Genomic DNA, 19032 nt, shown 5'->3' on the forward strand with positions numbered 1-19032 from the left:
GGCTATAAATTTAGAGATAATCTTGTTACAGGGGTAATAAATTATATTTCTTTTAATTTGTTTGTAATTAAAAATGTATGTGGGTTACTCCATGCTCCATTCCAATTAATATTTTCATACAAGGGGGACCATTTGTATCTGGAGGCAGGGATAGATTTTGCAAATAAAAGATTTTTATTACTTTGTTGTTAACTTCTCTGTCTAAGATCTAGACCATTTATTGAAACACTGCTGTAGAAAGACCAACAAGTTAGAGCCTGTTTATGGAATATTCGCTTCTTTTTTATTAAATCCAAGCAATTGGGTGATGACAAATTTAAAATTAAGAGGCTTTAATATTAAACAAAAAATCACTTTAAAGAAAAGCTTACAAAACAAAACAAAAATCATGTCTCCCGATCGCCTATTGCAAATCCAATCTTACTCATGCTATTCACTTTTCGTTATCAACATCGGAAAAATAACATTAGATTGGGACGACGTGTGTATCAGGCGTCTTATTAGGCGACGTACTGAGGGACGACGTGTGTATCAGGCGTCTTATTAGGCGACGTACTGAGGGACGACGTGTGTATTAGGCGTCTTATTAGGCGACGTACTGAGGGACGACGTGTGTATCAGGCGTCTTATTAGGCGACGTGCCTGGTTCAGACGTTATGATTGTTTATACATTTCTCACGTACGCCGTCGCCACGTCGCCGTAAGGTATACGTTACAACTGTGACGCCGCCGTGACGTCGCCGCCGGTCTGTCGTCTGACGTCTCTATCAATCCCATTCAAAAATAGACACGGACTGACGGCGACGGAAGGGTAGACTGCTCCTTCGCCTTCTTCAGGGTAGACTTAGAAAAGTCATTATCCGCTCGCCATAGTTATCCTGAAACTCCGCTCGGTTTAAGCAGATGACGACAACAGCTTCAGTCTACAAAGTATGCCAACACGCACAGCGTTCAACTCTGGCCGAGCCAAACATGCAAAGACGGCAAACTCACATGAGACAGTCCGAAGTTACAACGAGCCCCCTCCTTAGTGAAGAAATACGAGCAGTACTTCTGATTACAGGAAAGATTAAAACACTTTAAACACTCAAATAAATCACTCAAATCGCGTCTTTTCTCCCCATAACTTTCTCTAGTCTCTCCTCTGTTTTCTCTCGAACTTTCTCTCCCAAACTTTCTCTGAACAACCCAAAAAACTCTCCCATAGGAAAATCTGATTGGCTCACAAACTTGTCAGTCTCTTATTTGGCCAATGCACATGAACCAACAACCCAAGATGATGTTAGACACGTTTTTTCACATGTACGCCCCAACCACAACTATAATAAAACGAAAAAAAAAAATATATATACATATTGAACATAAACATGTTTCAAATTACAAAAAAAAAATAATAATAACAAAGCATTTTATCATAATTTCACCCTCAGTAAATATAGAAAATGACAAATATATACATCAGGGTTACACTTATATATATAATGTAACTGCAATGCCAATACAACACTAAATAGACAGAAACAGTATCACAGACAGAGCTTGCTGAGGACACAGAAGCTAGTGCGGGGCCGTTCCCATAGGGTCTCGACGCAGCTTGAAAGGGAACTCAAAATATTTGAGGTAATCGGTCACATAAAAAATGTTAAGTTAAGAAATTAAAAGTTTAAGTTAGCAGAACTGGCAGAATTTTATTTTGTTTAGCATAACAATTGTTGAATGAGTACGACAATATAGAACATATAACACATATCTGTTCTCAAACCAAACTCATGCTCCACTCGTCACCATGATGGAAACCCCTTAAAAAACACCACATAACAGAAACTCATTAAACTCATAGCATATCATTAAACACTGCTACATCTCCCACTTAACATTAATCTTGCACAAAAAAACATGATATAACACTTAATTTAAGCAATTACAAAGAATTATGAGAAATAGAAATCCCAGCCCAGTTTCAGTTATATATCAGTTTGTCTAAATTCAAAGAAACAAGTTCATAAAACTTTAAACAATTAAACAATTCAGATTACTTACAATGTGTCAGTTTTGTGAACTCAGAAGAAAAAGAAAGTTCTAAATACATATGTAGCGGGTAGGACGTAGGCAGTGGGAATTGCACCAGAGAATGTCTAATAGGAAGAGAATTGGCACTCTCTGCTTACTTCCGGTTTCTGGACTGGCTGCAGTAACACGTCTCTGTCCATGCGGGGGCGCTCGCAGGCGAGTGCAGAATGAATGGAGGTCTATGGCGAAAAACCCTCAAAATCCACTTTTCTCAGGATATAATTTTTTGTCTAGTAATTTGAATGTTGTATTCGAAAGGAGATGCAAAGAAATTACACATTGCTGGGTGTTAGATTTTTTAGAGTCACTTATTTGGTTTAAAAAGTCTTTTAAAATGTCAATGACGTCAGAATGCTGACGTCATTAGCAGAATGCTAGCGTTTTATGGGCAACAACAACTCAACCTGTAAGAAATCGAAAAGAAATAAGTACTCGTTCATTCAACTTTCGCCCTATAACCCATGTTGAACTTGCAAAATCTACAACAAAATCTGAGATTTCTCAACGGCAATCGGGTGAAAGAGACACATTTAGCCGTCTAGCCCCATAGACTCCCATTCAGTCTGCACTCGCCCGCGATCACCTCCAGTGGAATTCTAATGGAACTGCAACCAAGATCGATACAATGGGGCTAATAGGAAGTGCCAAGGCTCTCCGTAGACGGGCTCTGGTTGCACCTTGATTGAATCAGGTGGTGGTCGTTTGGCGCTGCACCTTTAAATCCAGCAAGCTGGCGGTCTCTCTCATTAGTGTTTTGCTACAGACTTTTGGTTCCTTGGACTCTTGGTTGGTTGTACAAGTTGATGTGAGTTCATGCTTAAATGTATTTTAGCCTCCTTGTGAAAACATGGTTGGCATGGATCTGATCTGATTCAGACTATTGTATTGTTTTGTAGCTTGACCTGGTGTTTGTGCGGTTATTCAGTGCCGTGGTTACATCCAGCTCCCTGTCTTCACGAGCCCTCATCGGCGGCTACGAATTGTGTCTGCGCGTTTCATCGAAAATGTAAGTTCTCTGCTTTTACTCGTGAGCAGCGTTCAGTTTTTTTTTTTTTTTTTTTTCTTTAGGCACTGGCCGTAATGAACTCTCATTAATTTGTGTTCTGTCTATATTAGTCACTGGTTTATAGTGTGACCACTACAAGTTTGCTGAGTGCTGTTTGTTGTGCTGAGAATGTAAGTTCACTGGCTTCCTTTCTCCCTCACGTGTGTACATCTTTGTCACGGAATGCTTGTTCATTGTATGTAAGTTAGTCATGTTGACTCGCCATGTCTGTATTATAGTTTGGCCTGGGAATGTACAAGTAAAAACCAGATGGAATAAAGCGATCGCTACAGTATTACAACTAAACAAGCTCTTGGCTCGACGCTGCGGTCTGCGTTCATACAGGTTGGTAATGTAGGCTACTTTAGCACCTTGCCCTGTTCCGACTGCTTATATTCAATTGAAGACCTTTTACGGTTTAAGTAACTTTTAGCCCATTGATGCACAGGCTACGAATTAGGCATAGCTTTGATTTGACCTGTATAATTATTTGTATGATATTGTAACTTTTCTTTGCAGGAGGACCGTCATATGCCATCTTGGCCACTGTTTTTCCTGTGCCTTGTTTTTAGTATTCAGTTGAGTGTGTGTGTGTGTGTGTGTGTGTGTGTGGGAGGGAGGCCCACTGTGTTGCCCATCAGTCTCTCCCTTGTGCTTGTTGCTGTATGTTTCATGTTTGTGTATGTAATGTTTGTATCTTAGGCCATTGGGTTGGTGCAATATCCTGGGGGGTAACAACTCTGTTGTGTGGTCACTGGTTTGCTGAGTGTAAATTACTTTTTTTGTGCATGTGATTTGTGATGTGCCTTATTCTGTGTTTGTATGAGTGTTGCTGAATTTTTGTTGAGTGCTATTTATTCAAACACCTTGATTTTGCACTTTGTTGTCCCCGTCCCTGAATTTGTTGCACAGAGGCCTAAGGTCTGTTTTTCATGTGTGTGTCTAACTTGAGAAAAATAAAATAAACTGTTTTATTTTTATAACACTCCAGTCCCTCTCTTGTCTTATTTCCCTTTATTGGGATAGCCTGCTTGTAAACATCTAAAATTCAGAATGTTGGTTATCAACTTGTGATTGGTTTAAAAAGGCCCCCTAGGGGTCACACATATAAAATATAACTAATTTGTTTAATTTAAATTTACCCTTCTCAAATCAATTAATAATTGAGCATTAGGGTTTACAGTGAATGTTTTTGCATTTACTGTTGTAGAATCTGAACTCAGCAGGAATGAGGGTTTATAGGCTTGATAAATCTGTTTTGCACACGACACTCAAACACCGAACCAGGAAGCAGGAAAAGTTTGAGAAAGAGAAACTAAAGTGCAGTTGAGCTGTTGTGTGTTTGTGTCTGAGTATTCGTGCAGGAAAATGGCAGAAGCCAGATTTTCTCAGGATGAGTTAATGTGTCCAGTGTGTCTGGATCTCCTGAAGGATCCAGTGACCACTTCCTGTGGACACAGTTACTGTAAGATCTGTATTACAGGCTGCTGGGATCAGGAGGATCAGATGAGAGTCTACAGCTGCCCTCAGTGCAGACAGACCTTCAGGCCAAGACCTGCTTTAGCTAAAAACACCATGCTGGCTGAACTGGTGGAGAAACTGAAGAAGACTAAACTTCCTGCTGATTGTTACGCTGGAGCTGGAGATGTGCAGTGTGACGTCTGTACTGGAAGAAAATACAAAGCCATCAAGTCCTGTCTGCTGTGTCTGGAGTCTTACTGTCAAACTCATTTTGACCGTCATGAGGATTTTCACTCCCGTAAGCCACATAAAGTGACTGATGCCACTGGACGACTGCAGGAGATGATCTGCCAAACACATGATAAACTCCTTGAGGTTTTCTGTCGCACTGACCAGAAGTTTATATGTGTGCTGTGTACGATGGACGAACATAAAAACCACGACGCTGTATCAGCAGCAGCACAGAGGACAGAGAAACAGGTATGAAACTACACACTGATAAAATAATGTTGACACTATTTATATTGGCACCATATGATCAGGAAACATCATTCACACTGCAGACGTCACAGAAGTGAACAGAAGCTGCAAGTGGACTTTCACTGCTGAGCGTATTTGTGCTTCACATTTAACTTCACAGAAAATATGGTGAAAATACACCGTAAACATTTATCAAAACAATTTTTTTTTTTTACCCTTTACATGATGATATAGTGACAGTATAAAGTGCCATCTGTGTTATTGGTTTGTGCTGCAGAAGCAGCTGAAGGAGACGCAGAGGTCGTTCCAGCAGAGGATCCAGCAGAGAGAGAAAGATCTTCAGCAGCTGAGAGAGGCTGTAGAGTCTCATAAGGTGAGTCTGGAGAAGAAGAGAAGTTTGAGAAGTCTCAGTCAGGACTCACTGAAGCTCACTGTGTGATTGTGATGTGTGTCCTAACAGCGCTCTGCACACACAACAGTGGAGGACAGTGAGAGGATCTTCACTGAGCTCATCCGCTCCATTGAGAGAAGCCGCTCTGAGGCGACACAGCGGATCAGAGATCAGGAAAAGACTGCAGTGAGTCGAGCTGAAGAACGACTGGAGCAGGAGATCAATGATCTGAGGAGGAGAGACGCTGAGCTGGAGCAGCTTTCACACACACAGGATCACATACATTTCCTGCAGGTAACAGAGATCGTGAAGAACAGGACAATATATTTTTTGTTATTTAAAGAATGCGTTACTAATATGCGCCTACAGGCGGGTCTACAATGCGCAAACACTTTGTCCCGTAGATGGTTTGCTTGCACGCTTTAACCTTGCGCACGAGCAGATCCGTGTCCTCGCTAGAGAAGTGTTCAGTTTTTCTACTTGCAAATAGCAACTGGCTTTTAAAGGGAATGGGAGATGAGACTCTGATTGGTTTATTGCACGTTACACCCAAAACACACCCATTACTCATTAAAGGGGCATTCCACTCATAGGAACATTGTTTTTTATTGAAAGTGGGTCATATATGTAGTCGAAATGTAAAATAAATTTTGAATTTGGTGCCTTCGTGACCGAGGAAAGACAAAAAATAACTTCATGACGCATTTGTATGAAAGACAACAACTCCCACAATGCACCACATTGCACAGCTCCGCAGCCACTCCCACTAATCCAGAACAGCGCATATCTGCCTATAAGAGAAATCACTCTTCCGTCTACAAGGCTAGCTACCACCATAGCTTGAAATTCATTTCACACAAAATGTCTAGTTAGTTGGCGAACTCATTAGTGCATTACTCCTCGTTTGTATTTCTTTCGAAAAGGTGAATTATTGCATGGTACCGGGATGTTCAGTCAGAACATATGCGGTGCGAAACTAGGATAGTTCACAACACAAACGTACGTGTCCTCGTCTGATTCAGAGATTTCGTCCAGGAGAAATTGTCATCGTTGAAATTCTTTGCCGCAGACAGACTCTATCTCTGTGTTCGTAGTTGCATCTTACAGTCTATGAGTTGCATAGTGAGATCACCGGCGCCACCAGTCCGCCCTAACTCGAGCCAGTCCGTGCTCCTCGTCCGCGGCAGGCAGGTCTTCTGCCTCGGCTGCTCTTCGCTATAATGCGGCTTGTAAAGGTAGCCACAAAGACCTGATTCAAGCATCAGACTTCCGAAATCATCTTCTATATCATATTGAGTACTCTCCTCCGCTATTGTCATAACTTTACATCTGTCTCCACAGCGCCTGTTAGCTTAGCTTCAAACAAGATGGAGGATATTGCTTTCAGTTTCAGAGAGTAAAGTCCCACCCACTGATCTGTAATAGGTCTGTAGCGTGAGCGGGTCCCGCCCCTTGGGAAAGATGAGGAACTAGTGCTTGTAGTCTCAACAGAAATCCCCCCCTCTTACACTTCCTCCGACAATGACGCAAAATGACGATTTTTGCGTCATTGAGGGAGGAAGTGTAAGAGGTGAATAACGGATTTCTCCCGTCTCAGGGGAAAATGAGAGAGTGTTGCACGACCATTCAATAGTATGACTGGGTTTCTAACAATGCAAAGCTTAGTGCAAATGGGTGGAGTGTCCCTTTAAGAGAATAGGGACGACCCTTTTACACCATGCGCCGGGTGCGCCGACCATTTTTCCCGTCGTTAAACTAGCAAAAGTGGATTCAGACACACACAAGTGCACTTGGGCCGTCCGCTTTAGAACATGAGCTTAGATCATTAAAATAGGGCCCATAATGTTTTGGAGTTAAATGATGACAGAGTTGATCAAACGATAAAAGCTTGCTCATCAAGGTATTCTTTTTGTAACAGACCTTTAAGAAATTGAATAGATTCTCCCACTCTACAAATCAATGCTCTAACTGCAGAAATGAAAGTAATAACAAATTTTTAGCAAAAAGTAGCAGTGCACCGGTGACTTGTGCTCATCAGTCCACAGTAACCAGGGTCTGAAATAGCACTATTGTGGCACTGACCACACAAAACATACAGTAGTGGCCAAAAGTGATGTGTGGAGTTTTTTTTAAATGACCCTACAAGTTTGCTTAAATCAAATTATGAGGATTTTTTTTATATTTATATTTTTTAAATAGTTTAAGGCCCTGTCCACACGGAGACGCGTTTAGCTGTATCCGTACAAATTTTGTATCGTATTGGCCAGCTGTTCAAACCACTTCAGGGCCGCACAGCTACGTCTGATTGCCCCTCCGTATTTGTCCTACACCAGTTGTTTCTTCTCTGTCTGAGTGGGTATCCCTTGACATAGACTCTGGCCACAGCTGGCCCTGGGCCCCGCAGAAATGCGTTCCCCAGTGAGCCTTCTTGCACTATAGTGCTAAAATCAGGAAGAGAACAAGTTCAGTGATCTTCATCACGCTCAGGTGTTGAACAGAAATGCTCCTGAAGCTCAGTGAATTCCTTCACACTCATGTGTTGAGCAGAGATGCTCCTGATGCTCCATGATCCCTTCACATCTGGTGTTGAGCATTGCTCCTTTCTTGTGCAATGGAGCAGATCTTGTTAGTTGCCCTCATTGGCCAACCAACCTCCTCCTCTCAACAGCCTTCCTGACACCTTCCTCTGAGCACATTCTCAGGGATGGCACCCGCGTCTAGACCTTGGAAAGTTCCAGGTCTGGTTCTAGTAAGAACGGGACGCGGAGGTTCTGGTCTACCACAAGAATTGTCATGCAGTAGAAACCATCACTTCTTGAGCACCCTCTAAAAAAGACGCTTGCTCCTCTAATAGAAGTCGAGCCTGTTTGTTGAATTGAGTGTTCTCTCCGTGAGAAGATCCCGAAGGTGTTAAACTGCTTGTGGTTGGAGTGTGGGCTGTCACCTCCACCTTAAAATGTTGTGGCTTCTACATTTGAGCACATCATGAGGCAGTGGATTCAAATCCGAGCAGAGTACGGTTTGATCATCAGGTCCCTGAGGCGAGCAAGGAGATAATATATAACACCTTGTTTCCCCTCCTTACCCTCTTGGGTCTTTTTCTCTGATGCTACTGCACTGCAGAGACCACCCCTGAGCCATCACAGACAGTGAGTTAAAAATTTCTGTTTTTTAATAAACAGTTCTCCTGCTCGCGTCGTCTCCACTAGAGGGTAGGGACTTGCTAGCTTTCGGTCAGCGAATTGTGCCTGGAATTCAGCTGGCTAACTCTCACAAGTTGAGACCCCGGTCTGAATGTGTGCCCAAGGTTCCTAGCTCTCCTACGGGACCAGGTGGTGAGCCTGCAAGCGCTGCCCGGAGGAGGCAGACTCAGCCCTGGCTTTCTCTGTCCGTCCGCCTCAGTGTGGTTATACGTGATCAGAATGCAAAGCCTATACCTTAGACCAGCGCTATCTGTTATGGAAACCAGCAGAAGGGAAGGCTGTTTCCAAGCTGAGGTTGGCCCACTTCATAGTGGTTGCCTTCGTCTTGGTGAGAATAAGTGAGAGTACTGCTCCCTCCTAGGCGTTGGCATACAGTGCCTCGCTGAACAGATGTTAAATAGAGTTGGGGGCTGGGCGACACCTATACACATCCAGCATGTGTCTCGAACTGCTGCTTCCTGTGGGCTCCCTTTACATGAAGCCAGCTTCACCGTAAGCACAGTTAGAAGTGTCGGCTTGCTGCGCCATTCCCCTCCTATGGACTGGATAGGTGTGCAATTTTTGGCCTATCAGGCCAAATCACTCGTATATACTAGTGGAACTTGTGTTAGGCTGGGTCCATATGTTGCGATCCCTACAGCGATCCCATATGTGTATTTTTCCACGGTACAGCTCCCTGCGGTGAGCCCGTGTCTTCCCTCGGCCCGCTCTGCCGTCACTGTAGGTTGATCCTCCCCCCTGTTTAGGCTGGAGTCATCCCAGTGACATTTCCATATGTTGTACTGTCTGGTCAGCCGCCCAGTCCATATGTGTATATCTGTCCACCCTCTCATCTATGTGCATCACAGGAACTTCACTCCACTGGTTTGAGTCCTATCTCACAGGTAGGTCCTTCAAGGTCGCATGGAGAGGCGAGGTATCCAGAGCACATCAACTGACCACAGGGGTTCCCCAGGGTTCAGTTCTTGGTCCCCTCCTCTTCTCCATCTACACTACATCACTGGGACACATCATACAGGCACATGGTTTCTCCTACCACTGCTATGCTGATGACACACAGCTCTTTCTCTCATTTCAACCAGATGATCCCACAGTAGCTGCACGGGTCTCAAGCTGTCTGGCGGACATCTCCACATGGATGAAGGAACATCACCTGCAGCTCAACCTGGCAAAGACTGAGCTTCTCGTCCTCCCTGCCAATCCGTCTCTACAGCACGACTTCACCATCCAGCTAGATTCATCATCAATCACCCCATCAAGGTCGGTCAGAAATCTTGGAGTAACGTTTGATGACCAACTGACCTTCACAGATCACATTTCAAAGACAGCTCGATCATGCAGGTTTGCACTGCACAACATCAGGAAGATCAGGCCTTTCCTAACTGAACATGCAACACAACATCTCGTCCAGGCCCTGGTCATTTCTAGGCTTGACTACTGCAATGCTCTCCTGACTGGACTTCCAGCATGTGCAACCAAACCTCTACAGATGATCCAGAACGCTGCAGCTCGTCTTGTCTTCAACGAGCCCAAGAGGGCCCACGTCACTCCTCTGTTCATCTCTCTGCACTGGCTACCTCTTGCTGCTCGCATCAAGTTCAAGGCATTGACGCTTGCTTACAGATCTATCACAGGCTCAGCTCCCTCCTACTTTCACTCACTACTACGAGCCTACATCCCTACCAGAAGCATACGATCGGTCAAAGAGCGACATCTCGTGGTTCCATCACAGAAAGCCACAAAATCACTTTCCAGAACATTCTCATTCACAGTTCCATGCTGGTGGAACACTCTCCCCACCCTCGTCCGGAATGCAGGATCCCTGACAACATTCAAAAGACAACTGAAAACCAATCTCTTCCGTGAGCACTTAACCTCATAAAAAAAAAAAAAAAAAAAAACTTCCCTTTCCCTTTAAAACCTCACCTATCGGGCTTATGCTACTCCGAATAATGCCTGAACTTCGTATTTTGAGCACTTCTTGCGTTGTTGTTTTTGCCTCTTCATGATGACTCGCTTAATTTAGTCCTAATTTGTAAGTCGCTTTGGATAAAAGCGTCTGCCAAATGACTAAATGTAAATGTAAATGTATATATCACATAATACCTCCCCTTCGGGCCAGGATGTGGTTTTCGCAGCGTACTTCTCCTTCCTTGTCAAAGGTATGCTTTCCCAGTGGTCCTGTAGGAACAGCAGTTGACTTCCCTGGCCTAAGCCTCGCCCTTCTCCTACTACGTCTGACGTTCTCGACTGAAAGGGAACATCCTGGTTGCGTATGCAACCCACCGTTCCCTGAAGGAGGGAACGGAGGACGTAGTCCCTTTGCCACTATAGCTGGACCACCGCTGACCGAGTTCTCATGGCTCCTCAGCGTAAAGCAACTAGTGCGTGCATCCACTTCCGTATTTATACTCTCTCCGCGGGGCGGAGTGTGTGATGCAAATCATGCATGCAAAATTTCATTTGCTCGTGCTCGCACGCTCGAAGACAATCAGCTCCCTAGCGTGATCCCATTCAGTCGTCATCGACTACGTCCTCCGTTCCCTCCCTCAGGTTGCATACGCAACCAGGACGTTTCGTGTGTACGCAGATTTTTCTTGAGACAACGCCGTGTTTACGGAATTTTTTTTTTTTTTGAACGGGAAAAAAAAACCTATCAGGTAGGGAAAGCTTTGGCTTCATGTGGATGTGGCCTAAAACATGAGGGAAGATCAAAACACTAAACTTAGTGAAGGTGTTTATCTGATAAAATTATTTCAAGTCAAAGCATCTTTATTTGTTATAGAGCTTTTTACAATACAGATTGTTTCAAAGCAGCTTTATATTGATTACAGGAAAATAATGCAACAAAGTTAGTCTTGGCTGTACAGCAGATCTAGAAGAAAATAGTGTCATTGTCCAGCTTAAGTCATTTCATTGATTCATTTCCATTTTAAAAATCATTATGTATCTATTTAGTTCATTTATCTATACAGCCACTCTGGAGAAAACAGTGATGTCATCGTCCAGCTCAGTTCAGTTCTCAAACAACGGTGTCAGTGCTGGCAGATCAATAGTATTGATGAATATTAAGTGACAAAAAAGGCAAACTACAGCTACAGGTTTTAGAAAAACTAAAATCATACATTGAGTGCAACATAGTTAGTCAGTTGTTAATTTTTCATCCTCCGCTCTTGTTTTTTCCATGTGTTCATAATTTCTTTGTATGACAGCCTGGCTAAAAATTATGTCTGTACAATTTGGCATTGAAGGGAATTTGGCAAGCTGAAGGGAAAGGCTCTCTTCAAGCAAAGGTTGTCTCACTGGTTAGTGGACACCATTGCTTTGGCTACCAGCAGCAAGGTTGACCGTGCCCCCTTGGAGTGACGGGCCACTCCACCCGGAGTGTGGCCTCCTCTTGGGCTATAGCGCATGGCGCCTCGCTAACAGACATCTGCAGAGCTGCAGGCTGGGCGACACCTAACACATTTGCGAGATTCTACAATCTCCTAGTGGAGCCAGTTTCTTCTCATGTACTTCTTGAGAAGATGTACGCTTCAAGCAGCCGGTACTAGATTTTGCTCAGGTGTCTTCGCTTGCTCGCCATTCCTCTCCACGGACGGGATACGTGCGATATTCTCCTCAGGTGAGCCTCCTGCAGGCCCTGAGTTCCTCCAGCGCTGTTGACACCAACGCCAGAGTTATGTCACCGGTAGCTTTCGCGCTTGGCTAGGTGCCTCCATGTGCATGGTTCCCCCTCTGGGCGACCCCCCACATGTTTATTTCCACTGTAAGCCTCTCTGAGCATGTGTCTTTCCCTCGGCAAGCCACCTTGCCACCCCTGGGGTTGAAATATTCCACCTGTGGCTGGACACCCCAGTGATACTCCGTATGCAGCCCCTCCGGGTCATATGTGTATCCACACATATATGTGGCTCGTTTTGTATACTCGAAGGTGAGAGGCTTTCTAAGCGAAACCCCATTCGTCGTCACTGACGTAACAGAGACGTTTCCTTTAATCATACAACTGTATTGTTTCTTCACTTTCAATAATGCAACAGTAGCCTATTATTTTTTCAATAAAACTTAAAGTGCTTTATTAAAAGTTAAATATCCCCAAATCCAAGCACATATAAATGTATTGTTTAGTACTTCACATTTCAGAGTAAATTAAATTAACAAAGACAAAAATATCACATATTAATGTAGCCTGGGAAAACCCAGACAACTTCCGGCAAATTTAGATTTGCTCTGCAAGTAGTCTGGCAAAGAGCTCATTCAAGCCCATTTCCATGCCGTCGAAATCGCGGCACCAATCAGAAATGTTGAGGCGGGCTTTACACGATGATGATCGCTCTGATTGGTTTTAGGTCTAGCCTATCCAATTGCGCCCAGAGGCATTTGAGCGACGTCCACTCCGTTGGTGAAGCGCACCAACTTTTAAATGCATTATTATATTCAAATTGCAAACACATGATGAGGACAGTCTCTATGAAAGACCCACTGGCAGATGAACGTGCTACTACATTTCTCTCCAAAACGGTAGGAAATTAAATTAGATTTAATGGAGGATTTTAACTGTGACAAGATGATTGACAGGGCAGTTTACGTGACAGGATGCACGCGACAGATCTGTCCGATAAAGATGACGAAGTAGTATGTCCCAAAGCTTGCCTACTTTTTTGCTACACATTCAAAAGAAAATACATTTTCTTCACAAAAAGAGTACATACTTTTATGGCGCAGTGTAACTTAGGCGAATTGGGACACAGCATATGGCTTTACACGATGCCGATCGCTCTGATTGGTTTTAGGTCTATCCAATTGTGCCCAGAGGCATTTGAGCGACGTCCGTTGGTGACGCCCCTTTGGAAATGAGTTCTTAAAGAAGCTTTGCCAGACCATAAAGTTACGTATGAGAATGGTCTGGTTTTAACCAGGCTAATATTAATGCCTTTTAATCACACAAATATGAATTTAGCAAACTTTGCCCTTTAATTTTGTGAATAAAACAAAGATTTTAATGACATTCCCAGTGTATTAAACTTGTTTAGAATCCAATTTACACAATATAATACAGCTAAGATGGAGATGGATGCATTTCATCAGGATAATGATTATTTAAACTACCTCTCGATTTTATTTCCACATGTGAAATGAATAACTTTCATGTTTCCTAGACAATTGTTTTTTTTTTTTTTTACTGTTGCTGTCAAAACACACTAAATATTTGGATTTATGATCGCAGTATTTCTAATAAAAATTATGTATTTCTCAAGCTTAAATTGATTTCCTAGGAAGTTCACATATAATGTAAATGGCAAACGCTAGAACTTGTGTCTCTAATGTCACATAATGAATATAAGAAGAATGAAGCTGATGCTGTGAAAGTGCTGGATTGAGGAGAGTTACTAAAGATCAACAAGAGCCGCACAAATCTGACAGTAGAGCAGGTTATTGATGAAGTGTGGAGGTGATGAGCTTTGATTTCTGTTTTCTCTAGAGTTTCCAGTCTCTCTCAGCTCCTCCTGAATCTACAGACGTAAATGACAATCCCTTCAGTTCTCTCTCCTCTTTTGATGGCGTGAGAGAATCTGTCCGTCAGCTGAGAGTCAAACTGGAGGATTTCTGCAAAGAGGAGCTGAAGAAGATCTCTGACAGAGGTAAAGTCCTGGAGATTCTGCTCTTAGAAATGATCCTCCATCTCAGATCATGTAGAAGATCATATTAGAAATGTCTTAGGAATGGATGCAGGGATCATTTTCACATGATAAAGTGTGAATATCTTGACATGATAATCACACTCTTCATGTCTGTTGATTTCCACAGTCACTTTCTCCAACATTGATCCCAGGACCAGGAAGAAGATCTCTGACAGAGGTAAAGTCCTGGAGATTCTGCTCTCAGAAATGATACTCCATCTCAGATCATGTAGAAGATCATATTAGAAATGTCTTAGGAACGGATGCAGGGATCATTTTCTCTTGACATGATAATCACACTCTTCATGTCTGTTGATTTCCACAGTCACTTTCTCCAACATTGATCCCAGGACCAGGAAGAAGATCTCTGACAGAGGTAAAGTCCTGGAGATTTTGCTCTCAGAAATGATCCTCCATCATCTCAGATCATGTAGAAGATCATATTAGAAATGTCTTAGGAATGGATGCAGGGATCATTGTCTCTTGACATAATCACACTCTTCATTTCTGTTGATTTCCACAGTCACTTTCTCCAACATTGTTCCCAGGACCAGGAACGACTTCCTACAATGTAAGTCACTGAGAAAACAAGCAGAAAAACTCACTGAGTGTGTTCATGTTCTTCCTGGAGAAGTGAAAGAAAACATGACAGAAGAGTTTTAGAGTTGATCATGTAAATGATGATTTGCTCAGGATATCTGGTAAACTGCACTGAGACACTGATGATATATTGAACATGAAGAGTTCAGATACATTAAAAGATCAGACAGATTCATAATTCCTGATTCTGATGTGTTTTATCTCCATCAGATTCCCATCAGCTCACTCTGGATCTGAACACAGTGAATAAACACCTCCGTCTGTCTGAGAAGAACAGAGTGATTACTAGCACTTTCCTAGAGCAGTCGTATCCTGATCATCCAGACAGATTTGATCATTATGCTCAGGTGTTGTGTAGAGAGAGTGTGTGTGGACGCTGTTACTGGGAGATTGAGTGGAGTGGGATTAATGGTGTGTGTATATCAGTGTCATATAAGAGCATCAGCAGGAAGGGATCGGGTAAAGAGTGTGTGTTTGGATACAATGATCAGTCCTGGAGTTTGATCTGCTATTCCTCCAGTTACTCATTCATACACAATTGCATAGAGACTAAACTCCCTGTAAAGCCCATCAACAGTAGAACAGGAGTGTATGTGGATCACAGTGCAGGAACTCTGTCCTTCTACAGCGTCTCTGAAACAATGAGGCTCATCCACACAGTCAAGACCACATACACTCAACCGCTCTATCCTGGGTTTAGGGTTAGTTATGGATCGCCAGTGAAACTGTGTTGATGAATCCGAATAGATTGTAGAGAGATTCTACCCATAATACTGCATGATAAATCATAAATGCTGATATGTTATAGAGTCTCTTACTTTCTCTTTATTACATTAAAGGTGGTATCAGTGATTTGTAGCCACAACGACATCTGTTTCTAGTTAAGTGTATCATGTTGATCGAAAACACATCGTTTTTGTTCTGCTGGTTAATGTTTACCACGACTTAATGAAATAAACGAACAGGTCTATATTGTTTCTCAAGCTGTCACGGGGTATTACGACAATTCCCTTACTATGTCTATCATTGGTTCTTTGTGTACTGAAGGCAAATTTAAAAGACTGACTCCTTTCAGTTTCAGTTCTCCAGGACCATAGCAGCATCAATTCTAAAACACCTCAGGCTGGTCCACAGAACTGCCATTGTCTTTGCTGAATGCCATCTTCCAATCGAACACCCCCCCCCATGCCTTGGGATCACGTGACAAGCCATAGAGACACACACACCACACACACACATGGAACTTTCCATGAAACTCTTCAGAGTAAACTCTTTAAATGTTGATATGTATTCCTATGTTCCTCAAAGTGTTCTAATCCTCGTCGCGAGACGAAGGAGATTTTTGGTAAGGGACTGTGATAAACGTTATGGTTCCATGCATTTTAATTCCCCGAGCATAATATCATATTTTGCCCCCTCGTGATTCCACACGTGGGCCGAGCTGCATTAACACACATAGGCAAGAGAGCAAAAGTTCAGCGGCAGCATGAACTCTCAGTCCTGGTCACACACACACGCACACACACACAGAAACCCACATGGATCCTACCACGCGTGATCGAAATCATTTGGTACAATGTTTAAATGTATTTTCTTGATGTGTGCATGATCCCTTGTCCCAAATACTATGCCTATATAACTTTATTGGTTTGTAATCAATGTGATGTGACTATAATCGTGTATCTGTGTGTAATTATGTCATAGCAGTGCCATTCATGGTATCGTCTTGTTCCAGATATCCCAACGGTCTCGAATGTTTAACGCCACATATCAGAGGATGAATTGTTTTATTAATACCAGTGATATTAATGTTACGAACGAATCTATCGTTCCAATTTCTAAGAGGAAGGGGGGTATAGATCTCGAAACATCAGGAGGTGTGCCCGATCCGTTGTTAAAGACGGTTGGCCCACGTCCGTGAGAGGGCGTGAGTTTTGGCCCCTTCAAAATATCATGCTTCCCTTCTCTCTTGGTGCTTTGCTTTTACTTTTGCTCCTACTCTCCTCTCCTCCCCTGGCAACGCTTCTCCAGGACCCTCGGGAAAGGCTTTGGACCTTCTCCTCTGACCAACACATGGTCGAGTAGCTGCCTTGTCTTTGCAACCAAGATTTCCGACCTCTCCCATCCCGGGAGACGAACTTTCTCTGTAATAGTACATTTCAGTGAGCCTTTTCAAGCTTCGCGCGACACCGGAAGACGCAGCAGAACAGGACACGCGCACGCGCGCGCTCCCTCTTCTTCAGCCTGACCAGAAAGAGCACAGAAACTTGCAAGTAAAGCTACATTGTCTGATAAAAGCTGTTTTTCCCGGTGTCTCGTAACTTTAGGTTTATGTATGTAACAATTACTAGCTTTCCATTTTCTTTCTTTCTTTCTTTCATGTCATTTTATTCTTATCACGTATGTTATTATTGTTTAAATGTTTGTTGTGTTTATTGTTTGCATTTTTACGTACGTTTCTATTCGTAGCTCATATAATCTAGTTAAGTTACACTTATTAAAATCCATTTATACTTTTCACTGTCTCTGTGTTTCAAAAACCCACCATTCTAAAGTCACTGAAATAAAAGGTCTTAAGCTACAAGCTCGATATTAGACTACATTCCGTAGTTTTAATTAATAAACTCATAAAGTTTACTGTTCGTGGCCAGAACCTAAACTTTATTGGAGTTTGTTCTTGACTGTGATGATCTTACAGTCTTCGCTGGACGAATAACTGATGATTAGACCAGTCATAGAACGAGGTAATCTCGATAATTGATAAAATAAATGTACATGCGACTTTTCCCTATATCCTTGAGCTAATTCAAATTAACCCAGAGTCGTAAACGCTACATTGTTTGGTGGAAGAACGCTAGGCAGTTTCAAACTTTATTTTGGTGGGCAAAAAAATTCAGTTTCAGTGAATGTGTATTATTGGTATTAATATTTGTAACGTTACACGCGCGTTTTGAATTGTGAGGTAAGTCGCTGAAAAAGCGAACTCACTCAGCTGACGTAGGCACAAAGCCAGCTCAGCTCTTCAAATTAACAGTTTCAAAAATGTCTAAGCATTTTTAATCACTGTTAAGTGCTAAAACTGCAGTTCATGATATTACAGTGTCCCTGTAAAGAGAAGCAAAACTCTTTACAGTTAGTTCATGTAATACGATTTAAACCGACTAAATGAAGACGAAGGATCTCTTTTAGGACGAGGACGTAAACCTGATCTGAACAGTGCTTCAGTTTTCAGTCGTAATAGGCCTTATACAATACGTTAACGTTAAACTCCTGGTCAGAAATTGGCGTCGCGAACCAATTTTGAAAAACCTACGCATAAAATCATAAAAGGGCTATTTTGATTAATGCTTATGGGAGATGAGTAGATGATAATTCCTGCTCATAGCTGTTTGATGCATGTGTGCTCACGGCTTAAATTCACAGATGTCTAATCCCTGTCGTGCTCATAGCTCTAATTAAGTAAACAGAAGAAAAATTCCTGTTCACAGCTGAAATAAAACAGAAGTTCTAATTCCTGTTTTATTGTAAACCGTTTCATATATAATGTGTAATTGGAGACCAGTTTTATGAATTAAAATAGATGATAATTCCTGTTTTAATTCTAAACCGTCTCAATGTGTAATGTAAAATGTGTAATTCCTGTAGTTACATGTTGTGAAACTCGCATTTTCCGCATGCCACAGAGCGCGAAATACTCGTGATTTCCACAGATAAAAAAATCTGCTGTCTAAATTGCTGAATCACGTCACCGACACTAGAGGGCAGCCTCTAGGTGTGTGGCAGGTTGTCAAATCACGCGCCCTACACCGACGTCATCCTGCGTAAGCGTCGCTTCCCCCTGACGTCAGCCTGCACGAGCGCAACTACGCCATCTCGTGGCGTTCTAAGATAATACCTGCTTTCAATTTCTTTTTCTCTCTGCATTCATTTTCTCTCTCAAACACTTAACTGCATTCAAGCTTAGCTTATGCTGATATTATTTGGAGTTAGACAATTCCCTTTTCTGTTTTTGACTGTCACACTTTAAGTGAAGTTCTAAAAAACTTTTTGAGTTAAAGCTTAGACAGTCTCAGTCTGCATTGGTGTCTCATTGCTACCCTC

The 19032-nt window shown here is 42.5% G+C and overlaps 1 protein-coding gene across 1 annotated transcript; it reads left to right on the forward strand.

Annotated features, from left to right (window-relative positions):
- Positions 1–4407: 4407 nt before the first annotated feature.
- On the forward strand, positions 4408–17447 carry LOC308692409 (E3 ubiquitin/ISG15 ligase TRIM25-like). Its single transcript, XM_081368379.1, has 8 exons — positions 4408–5056; positions 5334–5429; positions 5517–5741; positions 14133–14292; positions 14459–14509; positions 14657–14707; positions 14855–14902; positions 15142–17447. Exons 1-8 carry the CDS (start codon positions 4484–4486, stop codon positions 15663–15665), a joined length of 1728 nt encoding a protein of 575 aa, XP_081224505.1. The 5' UTR covers positions 4408–4483; the 3' UTR covers positions 15666–17447.
- The last annotated feature ends 1585 nt before the right edge of the window (positions 17448–19032 follow it).

Source organism: Scardinius erythrophthalmus (genome assembly GCF_964197995.2).
Source record: "Scardinius erythrophthalmus genome assembly, chromosome: 6".
In the NCBI taxonomy this organism is placed as follows: Eukaryota; Metazoa; Chordata; class Actinopteri; order Cypriniformes; family Leuciscidae; genus Scardinius; species Scardinius erythrophthalmus.